The sequence below is a fragment of the Saccopteryx leptura genome, chromosome 3 (genome assembly GCF_036850995.1).
Source record: "Saccopteryx leptura isolate mSacLep1 chromosome 3, mSacLep1_pri_phased_curated, whole genome shotgun sequence".
Lineage (NCBI taxonomy): Eukaryota > Metazoa > Chordata > Mammalia > Chiroptera > Emballonuridae > Saccopteryx > Saccopteryx leptura.
Genome location: NC_089505.1, coordinates 159,336,187 through 159,348,274, shown reverse-complemented (window position 1 = coordinate 159,348,274; position 12,088 = coordinate 159,336,187). Strand labels below are relative to the sequence as shown.

The 12,088-nt window shown below is 42.4% G+C and overlaps 1 protein-coding gene across 3 annotated transcripts in view; it reads right to left on the bottom strand.

The window, feature by feature from the left end:
- Nucleotides 1-12,088, bottom strand: part of SAMD13 (sterile alpha motif domain containing 13) — a 91,427-nt gene that overhangs the window by 39,846 nt on the left and 39,493 nt on the right. For 2 of the 3 annotated variants that reach the window (XM_066376666.1, XM_066376667.1), the window contains exon 4: nt 52-1,201. The exons of the other annotated variant lie outside the window; for it this stretch is intronic. In XM_066376666.1, the coding sequence (XP_066232763.1) occupies nt 1,058-1,201 (144 nt within the window). In that variant the 3' untranslated portion in view covers nt 52-1,057. Of the gene's footprint in view, nt 1-51; nt 1,202-12,088 lie in introns of those variants that run through there. 3 annotated transcript variants of the gene reach the window in all.

The window sequence follows — 12,088 nt, the reverse complement described above, 5'->3', positions numbered from 1 at the left end:
GCAGAAGCAACCAACAGAAAATATCATACATACACCAAGACTAAGCTGAAGCAATGCTTTATTGCAACCACAAAGCACCAATCCAACAAGGCATTGACACACAGAGATTGAACAAATGTCTCTTTGAACAGAGATGTAGGAAGCCCACTTCTTCAAGTTCTTAAAAACAAGTACTCCAACCAGGAATCAAACAAAGCATCAGAGCAATTAAAAAAATATTACGCCATCATGAAGGAATATATATATAAAAATATTCTGTACTAATAACAAGGCTTTCTGATCTCTAACTCTTGGCAAATTTCTTCAGAAACAAATGATTATAAATACAACCATAAAGTGAAAAAATGCTTTCTTCAGACACAAAGAACTAATTTAAAAGCAATTCTATGCAGAAAATACCATTAGCTCCTGTGAAAACTAGCTGAATGTGGATGGATATCCCCAATGCACAACAGAGAATCTTTTCAGAGGTACGGTTCTGCTTCTGAAGGGGCCAAGGTGCACATTCGTTTCAAACATCGCAGCATATTCCAGTGAAACCTTAATAAGGTCAAGTGAAGGTCCCTCTATAAAAAGGGTGTCAGCAAATCCATCCCAATAATACAAGCTCTAAGGAGCAAAGGGGTCATGGGAGACAGCAATCCCTTCCTCTTTTCTCCCCCTCCCCAAGTCTGTAACCAAAAGATGCTCATTCCATTAAGTTTTTCAAAGAATTTTGGGAAAGCCATCTATGAAGAAATAAAGAAAATCTTTATGATTTCAAAGCCTTCTGGGGGAAGGGTATCTAATCATGTCAAAGACTGAGTTCTTTTCACTCTCTTTGACAAATTCCACGAGGAAAACCATCCTGATCACATGTTCTCGTATTCTCCTTGCTCCTCCTAGCTGAACTCAGGTCAGCTGATGGATTGCCTAGTCTATCCAATAGGATAACGTTTCATTTGGTTGTAACTCTTTACATATACACATGTATGTATTCTGTTTACAAAGTTTCATCACATGAAACTAAATTATGTCATTATGTATTTTTGAGGTCTGGGACCCCACTTTGACTGTACTATGAAGAGTTGTTCTTTAAATGCTTTGACTGCAGAGGTTTTACGTGATACTCGTAGATTTTCAGAGCAGGCCCCAATTTTAACTGAAGTCCTGTCAACACATCATTTCTTGTCATCAATAGCAGGGATTTTCCATCAATTTCCTATAATGGAAGCAGAGGGTAAAACCAACATGTAAGTCCAAAAGCTCAAAAAGAATGAAGCAAAAAGGAATTTCAAAGGAAAAGACATTATTTCCAAGCTAAAATCATTACTTTTTTGCTTTTATGCCAAAATGGGGAAAGAAATGGAATCTTCTATTTTTATCTTCCGTCTTCTATTTTTATATTTAGATTAAATACAATTCATAGCTGTTCTTGTTTTCAAGATCACACATCACATCTTAAAAAACTAACAGCAAGCTTGGAGTATGTACCTTTAAGGATCAAAGATACTGCTTCCAAAAGGAATAATGACACTTTCCATTTATAAATTATAGTTTATGAAATTTTGTGTACTTGGTTTCTAAAACAACTCTATAAATCAAGATAGGCAGGGATTATCATCTTAATTTTATAGGCAAACCAAGAATCAAGACAAGAAATTAGGAAAGGATGGCACAGGATTTGAATTCTCATCTGCCTGCAGCCAAAGCTGATGTTCTTTTCATAACTCCTTTGGTTTCTCGTGACACTTAGAAGTAAGTATGTGTTGTTTAAATGAACCAATGGGGACTAGAGTCTTAGGTTTTTATATTGTCAATCACAACAATTGACATTGGAAAAATGACTCACTCTGAACTTCTTTCCTGCCCTTTAAAAGGAGAACCATCAGGCCCTGGCCGGTTGGCTCAGTGGTAGAGCGTCGGCCTGGCGTGCAGGAGTTCCAGGTTTGATTCCCAGCCAGGGCACACAGGAGAAGCGCTCATCTGCTTCTCCACCCCTCCCCCTCTCCTTCCTCTCTGTCTCTCTCTTCCCCTCCCGCAGCCAAGGCTCCATTGGAGCAAAGTTGGCCTGGGCGCTGAGGATGGCTCTGTGGCCTCTGCCTCAGGCGCTAGAATGGCTCTGATTGCGGCAGAGTGATGCCCCAAGATGGGCAGAGCATTGCCCCCTGGTGGGCGTGCCGGGTGGATCCCAGTCGGGTGCATGCGGGAGTCTGTCTGACTGCCTCCCAGTTTCCAACTTCAGAAAAATACAAAAAAAAAAAAAAAAAAAAAAGAACCATCATAACAATTTTTTAAAAAAATAATTAAAAAAGGAGAAGCATCCTGCCTCAACCTGAAAATCAACATCTCATGCTGAGGGCCCTACCACATTTCCTCTTAATGGGTCCTCAAGATCCCAAGTAAGGTAATGAGGGGCAGGGCTCCGCCCACTGTGAATGCCTCCCTGTGCTCCTCCCAGTCCACTCCCCACACCCTCAGGTCTCCAACCAGGGAACCTCTACACTGGCTACCCTCGAGACTACAAAGCTTTGGGGAGAAGTAAAAATGGGCTTCTTATGAACGATATGAGGGCCCCGAAAAGGGGTTTTAAACTTCTAGAAAGGAAGCACTGAGAATGATGACTGTCACCTTGTTTTCGTTATCACTTGTGGGGAGAAGCTGAGCTAGTTCTTAGGGAACCTGGGCTCAAGCGATGGACCAGCCACGCGTGCTTGGTAGGCCTCGACATGTCTGCTTCATCATTCTACACATGCACATCTGTACCCAAGTCCCCCACTGATGGACAGACAGGGGGAACACAGTGTGCAACTGCAGCTTCATAAAACTGACTCCCTCCTATACCGTGACCAAGGAGGCCATTCCTCCAAATTCTCACGTGTCCTTTGCCAGGCTGTGAAGATGTGCTTTGAATGTTTCTGTGTGGGGGAAAAACAGCACTGAGTTACGGCACTGAAGAAACACCCACATCGTAATCTTAGGCAAGTCCCTTCTTCCTCCCTCTCCTCGGCGGGTAATGGGGGTATGGGGTTTCTGACAGGATTTCATGATGCCGCCCTTGCAAATGCTCCCTGCACTGAGTTACAGAATCACGTGTCATTATTCCTTGACAGGGCCGTGGTCCTCATTTTCCTTGTCAAACACCTAACACATACCAGAGCAGGACAGGGATTACTTCTAATTGGCCCATAGTGTTTTGAGTGTTGGAACCTTTATTCTGTCGTAGACTGGAAAACAAAATGTCTTCCATTATTATGTAGGCGACAACTATTCAAAACCATAGTGCACAAAAAAGCAGTTGGTTGATAGGGCAAGAGTGGGAAATTAAGGATATAGGAATTGAATTTCCAATCCTAAAGTATTTTTCTTCCTGAATTTTCAGCAGCTAATGATCCCAAAGATGGCCCATCGGCACAGTCTGCCAGCATGAGAGTCGGTAGAGGCGCTTTTGACACCTGGAAGTCAGAGCAGCTGTCCCGAAGGCACTGTGAGTTCACTGGGATCTGAGCCCCAGGTGACCTCCAAGCTCAGACTCTAGCTTACTTACGCACTGAGCCAAACACTGACTCACTTGGACTGCTTTAAAAAGCAGCAATGCACGGTCCTGCTCTCCGTTTTTCCTTTGCTGGGCTTTGCTCCTACCTCACTTATTACGTATTTTAAACAGGCATCGGGAAGAGGTGACACTGCTTTCATTTCTATCCAACAAGAAAACTTCCTTGATTAAATAAAAGTGAATTTAAAAAAAAATCTATGCTGGCGAAGAAAAGTCCTTCTACAACTCAGCATTTCTGTCAAAAGCCAAGTATGTCTGAAAAATGCTGAAATTTGGATTTTAAGACAAAATGGAAAATCATGTTTCACGCTCCAATTTGATTTTCCCTTTGTTCAGTCGCCACACTGCAGTTCACCTCAGAGAAGGGTTCATAAGGAAAGCTCTATTTGGAAATCCTTATTTAAACATTTTTGAAATGAAGAGGTCATACATACAATAAAACTTTCCCATTCAATCATGACTATAGGCGCTCAGATGAGTGGGAGCAGAATACGCATTAGGGGAAGGTGAGCAGACCAGTTTGAACCTTACCTTCACAACTTACTGTGTGGCCCTGGTAAGGGACTTAGCCTCCCTGAGCCTCCGTTTCCTCACCTATAGAATGGAAATAAACCCTTGAAGGATTTTGGAGATGAAAAATGATGAATTCATGTCGGGCAACTAGCACAGTGCCTGACACGTAGGAGGCTTTCAATGACGACTAAGTGGAAATGTACCGATATGCTCCAATTCCAGCTCCAGGAAGAGGGCTCTCTGCCTGAATGCTGCCTTTTGTTAGAGGGATGCAGGAATATTCCTGTTCAAGTTCAAAAAATGTATTAAAAATTTAAAAACTCAAAGACTACATAAAACATTTGCCTCATAAAAACTGCAAACACAGGAATGTTCCTTGAATTATAAAAGCTACTCATTTGTTACATAACTTGCATAAAAGTTTGCAATGCAAATGAAGTCCAAATTTTGCCCCTCAGCCTGGTGTACCAGAATGAGCCTAAGAGTGGAAGTTGGAATGCAGAAGTTCTAACGCAGATTCCAACAGTATCTTCCCACAAGGAACCACTCTTCTGGACCCCATTTGCTTGTGGATGGGGCGGGGTGTCAGCAGATAAATTTTTTGTTAAACAAACAAAAAAAATCCCATGATTGCATGAATGTCGTTTAAAGCCAATACAAAAAGATAAATTTGCATCTTGGGATCCTGTTTACATATGTGTGTTAAGGGATAAGCACTTGCTAGTTTTAGTGAAACATTTTACACTGCTTCTGTCTTCGTGTAAGAGTAGCCAAGTACCTGATAGGCAATACTATTCAAAATGTTTACATACTAAATAAGTTCTAGCAAGTGCTCATGCATGGAAGTAAGGTTTAGAGATGACAGGTATAAATTTTCAATGAGGGCAAGACTCTAAATCTAAAAATGAATGCATAGCCTGACCTGTGGTGGTGCAGTGAATCAAGTGTGAACCTGGAACACTGAGGTCACTGGTTCGAATCCCTGGGCTTGCCTGGTCAACACACATATGGGAGTTGATGCTTCCTGCTCCTCCCCCCCCTTTCTCTCTCTAGTCTCTCTAAAATCAATAAAATCTTTAAAAAAATAAATAAATAAAAATGAATGCGTAGGATCCAGAGATATTATAGTTCAGTAGATAAAGATGTGTTTTAGAATAAGACATTTATTGCTTATTAGGTGGGGCCTGGGGCAAGTTACTTAATCTCTCTCAGCCTAATTTCCTTATCTATATGATAAGGGGAAAGTAGCTACTGTATTTCACTACTGAAGTATTATTGAAAAAATATATGTGAAGTAGAGTTCCTGACATTTGTTGAGCACTCAATAAATGCTAGCTATTAAGAAAAAGTGTATACAAAGTCTTTTTATCTTTCTTTTATTTTTTTTCTTTTATTTTTTTTACAGGGACAGAGAGAGAGTCAGAGAGAGGGATCAATAGGAGCAGACAGACAGGAATGGAGAGAGATGAGAAGCATCAATGATCAGTTTTTTGTTGTGAAACCTTGTTGTTCATTGATTGCTTTCTCATATGTGCCTTGACCACGGGCCTTCAGCAGACCGAGTAACCCCTTGCTCGAGCCAGCGACCTTGGGTTCAAGCTAGTGAGCTTTTTGCTTAAGCCAGATGAGCCCACAATCAAGCTGGCAACCTCGGGGTCTCGAACCTGGTCCTCCACATCCCAGTTCTACACTCTATCCACTGTGCCACCACCTGGTCAGGCTGTATACAAAATCTTAACCCATTTACTTTTCACTCTCTCTACAACTAGGTGACTCTTTCAATGGAGCTGAATTGTGATATAGTTCATCGGAAATGTATGGGAAGGAAGAAGTTGAGATGGGAAGAGAAGAAGCTAAGAGAAAGCCTAGAAAAAGAGTAACCATCCAGAAAGAGGCAACTGCAGAACAGCAAGGCAGAGCAGGAAAATGTTGGAGTGGAGTCAGTGGGAATTATGATGGAAGGACCCTGACTCAGAAGGCTATATTTGTGGTAGTCTCTATTGTCCCAAATATAGTGCAGGGGAAAGAAGGGTCAATTTAGAATCCAATGACTTGGTCCCAAAGGCCGAACTCTGCTGCTTCCTAGTTCCTTGTACAACATCTGGCCCCTCTGTAAAATGAGATGTTTGGACTAGGCTGACCTCTGTCCATTCCAGCTCAAAACACTCTTAGATTCCAACTCTATCTTTGATAAGCATCAGAGTCAGCAGCTCAAAGGAAAGTTTGCCTGTGAAAGAACATAGCAGCGACTCCTTACCAATGACGTAGAGGAATCTGATGAAATAGGCTTTCTTCTTCCACTTCAGTCTTCTCTCTCACATTTTCTACAACTTTCTTTGTAACAACTCTCTTGCCGTTTACTGTCTGGCTACAAGTGGTGACCAGTTTGAAGGTTCCCATTCCACTGCTTACAAAGGGGACAAATGTCCCAGAGGAAGGGGAGCTTGGTCTGGCACCCAGGGATGCAAAAGTGGAAAATCCAGTGTCCAAAATGGGAGTCACATCAAAGAAGGAAGAGTGGAATCCCCTGGATCTCCCCACGTGACCAGTGGGAAAAACGTCTCCTGAGAAGAGGTCTTCATCTTCAATGACATTTTGAAAGCCACGGCATGGCCTCTCAAACCACAGTTCCTCCTTCAAATTGGTTTTGTCTCTCCTGTCTCTTCTCTTTTCCATTTTGTTGTGTTCCCCTCTGGACTTGTCATAGCTGTTGCGTTTCTCAGCATCAGACAAGATGGCATAGGCCTCAGCTACTTGTTTGAATTTCTCCTCAGCTGCCTCCTTGTTTTCTGGGTTCTTGTCTGGGTGTAACCGAAGAGCTAACTGGTGATAAGCTTTCTTAATATCAGAGGAAGAAGCATTGTGAGACAGCCCTAGCACTTTGTAATAATTCACCATGTCCCTTTAAAGACCTTACCTCACCAAGACACAGAGCTTATTTTCTGAAGAATTTCCATATGATTTTGAAAAGGAAGATGGCAGACGACTCAAATCTATACCAAGACCCCTTGAATTTTATCACATGGTTCCTAGGACAAAGTCTCTGCTGGGGGAGAAATTGCTCTTTGGTGTCGGTGTCCTCTGCAGTGCCTTCCAACCTCCCTGCCCTGCGTAGCTCACTGTGGGTACAGTGACTATGACTCAACACTGTCAGCCAGTGACTCTCAGCTGATGCTGTACTTGCCTTGCATTCCTATTGGTGGAAAGTTTGGGGTGGATAATATACATGTTGGGCAGATTTCACCTTTTTACAAAATCCAACACTGAGTAGCTTGTTAACAGTGAAAACATTTGTGTGGCTCACAAAGAAGTCTTACGTTATTTATTAAAGTAACAGTCTGAAGCAAAATGGCTCTTGCCCTTAAATCAGGCACAAAATTCATCTGGCTCATTTGTAAGGACCCAGGCCTTCAATGACTTAATGGGTATCTCCTGTGTTATTAAATATTTGCTTCTGGCATACAGTGGGCCGTAAGGGGCTCTATCACACAAAAATATTTTGTACACATTTCTGATGACCAAAAATTTTCTCAGTTCATCAAGTGAGAAAACTGGAGATATCTGCCTAGATTAAAAAAAAGAGTAGATTTAAGAAACAGAATTAGAAATGAATGCTTTCCATGTATGGTCAGATAAGGCTTCCTTACTTAGTCTATTTTTTAAAGTTAGCCTTTTTGAAATTTCTTTCTGGACTTAAAACAAAGTAGCAATATCACAATAGCAAATGCTTTAAAAAATGTCTTGAATGTGTAAGTGTAGCAAGGGCTGCTGGTTACTAGGACATACAACTACACATTTCCCAGACTTCTTTGCAATTTGGTGTGGCCATGTGACCACGTCCTGGTCAATGATATGTGAAGAGGTTGATATAAACTTCTTTTGGGTCTGGCCAATAAAATCACTTATGTGAACTCCTCCTTCTTTATTGTTCTACCAACTGGATGTCAATGCCAGATGATCTTGAAAGCTTCTGGCTGAAGATGACAGAGATGCTATCTACTATGGGTCCTTGAATTACTCTGAAGCAAACACCCCTACTGACCACCTTGGACTATTTATATGCTCAAGAAATAAACCTCGGCCCTGGCCGGTTGGCTCAGTGGTAGATCCTCGGCCTGGTGTGCAGGAGTCCCGGGTTCAATTCCCAGCCAGGGCACACAGGAGAAGCGCCCATCTGCTTCTCCACCCCTCCCCCTCTCCTTCCTCTCTGTCTCTCTCTTCCCCTCCTGCAGCCAAGGCTCCACTGGACCAAAGTTGGCCCGGGTGCTGAGGATGGCTCTGTGGCCTCTGCCTCAGGTGCTAGAATGGCTCTGGTTGCAACAGAGTGACGCCCCAAGATGGGTAGAGCATCGCCCCCTGGTGGGCATGCCAGGTGGATCCTGGTTAGGCGCATGTGGGAGTCTGTCTGACTGCCTCCCAGTTTCCAACTTCAGAAAAATACAAAAAAAAAAAGAAAAAGAAATAAACCTCTACAACAATTAAGTCATTATCCATGTTGTCATCTACTTGGGACAACTCTAACACAGCACATATTTCTATAACTTCACCTTCCCTTTTAGAGCCTACTCTATAATGTCATCAGCCAGAAAAGTTTTCTCTCTTCCGGTAAGTTCAATATTTATTCTGTCTCTCACTCCTCAGTCCTGTTACACCCACCTTTTCACTTCAACTCCACTTTCTCTAGGGTCATGAGTCCCCTTCAGGCCCCTTAGATACCAAGTCTGCACCCCCTGGTTGGCCCTCTTAGGCTGTTAGCCCTCTGCTGTGCCCATGCCACAGACACCCCATACAGGCGCAATCCAGATTTTCTCACCCCTATACCTGGTGCAGCTGGAAAAAACTAATTCAAAAAAACAAAGCCATGATATTAACACTGTACTTCTGCAGTGTACCCATATCGGCTGGGTCAGTAGAATACTTTAATAGTCCTCCTCTTTATCCTTGGTCAGCTCCCTCTTCCATTTCCCTTGGTGGCCATTCTTAACCTTCACTTGCTCTCTTCTAGTTTCTTATTAGAATTCTACCCACCCTGTCCACTCTAAGCAGAGGAGCTTATCTCTTATTTGGAAAAGAAATAGAGACTGTCAGGAACCCCTTACTGTCCACAAGGACAAAGGCAATTTCAGCTGCAGAAGCCCACAGCCTCAACTGTGCCTCCAGAGCCTGGACAGCTAGAGGGAGGAAAGGGTGGAGGAAGATGTCCCTGTCTAACTCGGAATTATCCCTTCATGCTATCTTTGTTAAAAAAAATAGTTGAACTTGTTATTGACCAAATTCCACCACCATGTATATTATGGCTAACATTACATTTTATGATGGTGAAATATATGTAACTTGAAATAAGCCATTTTAGCTATTTTTATGTATAATTCAGTAGCATTAATTACATTTATAAGTTTGTATAATCATCACCACTATTCATTTTTTAAACTATTCCATCTCCTCAAACAGAAACTCTATTAAGCAATAACTTCCTCCAACCCCAGGCCCTTGATAGCCTCTAATCTACTTTGTGTCTTTATGAATTTGCCTATTTTAGATATTTTATCCAGGTGGAATCATACAATATTTGACTGGCTTTTTTTACTTAGTATGTTTTCAAGGTTCATCCATGTTGTAGCATGTATGAGGAACTTATCTCTTTTTATGACTGAATAAAATTCCATTGTCTGTATATACTACATTTTGTTTATCCATTCATCTGTTATGGACACTTGGGTTGTTTCCACCTTTTGGTTACTGTTAATAATGCTGCAATGAACACTGTGTGCAAGTATCTGTCTGAACTGCTATTTTCAATTCTTTTGTATGTAATTGCTAGGTCACATGGTAATTCTATGCTTAACATTCTTTTTTACTTTTTTTAAATTAATTTTTAGAGAGGAGAGAGAATGAGAGAGAGAGAGAGAAGGGGAAGGGAAGAGCAGGAAGCATCAACTCCCATATGTGCCTTGACCAGGCAAGCCCAGGGTTTTGAACCAGCGACCTCAGCATTCCAGGTCGACGCTTTATCCACTGCGCTACCACATATCAGGCCTCTATGCTTAACTTTTTAAAGAACTTCCAACTGGTTTTCTATAGCAGCTGTACCATTTTGTATTCCCATCAGCAGTGCATGAGGTTTTCAAATTCTCCATATCCTTACCCCTTTATAGTCTTTTGATCTCATCCTTTTCCTTATCCTCAGGGAGTTTGCTTCATTTTAACTGTCCTCAATTTCATTCAGTTTTAACCTGTACAATTCTTTTGGTTACTTTCCTGCATGTACTATATTTTTTGCTCCATAAGACGCACATTTTTCTCCCCAAAAGTGGAGAGGGAAATGCTCGTACATCTTATGGAGCAAAAAATACACTATTTTATTAAATATTTTAACACATCATTTGGTTCAGAATATTTTTTTTCTTATTTTCTTCCTTAAAACCTTAGGTGTTTCTTTTGGTCAGGTGCGTCTCATGGAGCAAAATATATGGTAAATCAGTTTATGTGTCTTTTCTCTCAGGAAGAAAGAGCCCGCATGCCTTCATGACCTTCCAGCTACTGATTCTCTTTCCACTCGCCTGCCTCCCACTCACTCCTCAACTTAGAGGAAAGGGTCATCCAGATTCCTCCTCCCAACTCCATTAAACTCCACCATTCTGCACAGATAGGACTGGGCTTCACTTTTTGAGATATTTGACCTTGTTAACCCTTTGAGTATGTACATCCTTGTGCCTCCTGACCATCCAACAATCGATTTATTTTAAAAATGTGTAAGGCAACATTCAAAAAAGGCAAATGTATTTTCTTCTTATTTCCATAAATTGGTTAGCAAACAAACATAATTTTAAGTTAATAGAACTATAACTATAACTAACTTTATTTTTTTGAAAACCCCCCCCCCCAAAAAAACTCACTCCCAGGGGTCAGCAAGCATAAAAAAAACTCACTACTCAAAGGGTTAATCACTTAATTTTCCCTGAAACTCTTCCCTTTATGGGTTTCTATACAACATCTCATTACTAGTTCTCTCCCCACTCCATTGAGTGTTCGTCTCACTTGCTTTTGCTAGTTCTCTTTTTTCTCCTAACAATTAAAACCTTGATGTTCTGAGATTCCAAGATGGCCACGGAGTAGGCAGACGTTACAACAGCCACCTCCCAGGACCAAGTTGGATTACAACTTAAGAACAACCATCATGAAAACCCAACTGGATAAAACGAGAAGACTCTACTATAACCAAGGACCACAGAAGAAGCCACACTGAATCTGGTAGAAAGCACGGAGAAGTGGTGGGGGCTGACCCACTCCCAGGAGTGAGGGGCAGTGGAGTGACCAGAAGGACTCTCACTGCGTAGAGAGGGACCCTCAACCCCAGGCCCGGAGCCCCAGCTTGGAGCCCCAGTGACTGGAAGAGGCAACCAGAAAGCATTGAGTGGTGAAAAGAGCAGGGTTTCTGTCTGTGGGGGGGAGGAGGGAGAGACAGCTTTCAGAGTGGCAGACTTAGTCTTAAAGGGCCGGTGCAGAAAATCTTGCTTGTGGTCAGTTGCCTGGGGCTCCAGGGGCAGTAGAACTGAGAGGACTGGAGTTGCATGAGGAAAGTGTAAATTTGGAGGCACTGGGAGAGACACAGTGTCGGTGACCAGAACACCTACACTGAGTCATTCTCCAGGGCTAAAGTGGACATATATAGGGGAGGAATGATTCCTTTGTCCCACACCAGTCTGGGGAAAGGCAGCTGACCCACCCCAGGAAATCTATCCATATTTAGCTAGGGGAAAGGCTCATTTGGAAAAGTAAAGAAGCAGGGGGTGGGTCAGTGACTCAGGTTTCCTGTGAGATTCGAGCTACACCTCTGCCTCTATTGCTGAGAACGCACCTGCCCCCCCCCCCCAGAACCAGCAGGCAGGCCACACCTCTGGAACACAGAGGCCATACCCACTGCACTTCTGTGGCGACATCCTATGGAGATATGTTAAAAAAAAAAAAGCCTGGATAGAGTAACAACTGGAATCAAAGAGTAAGCGATGCCCACTGCCCCCACACTAATCCATGGAGATC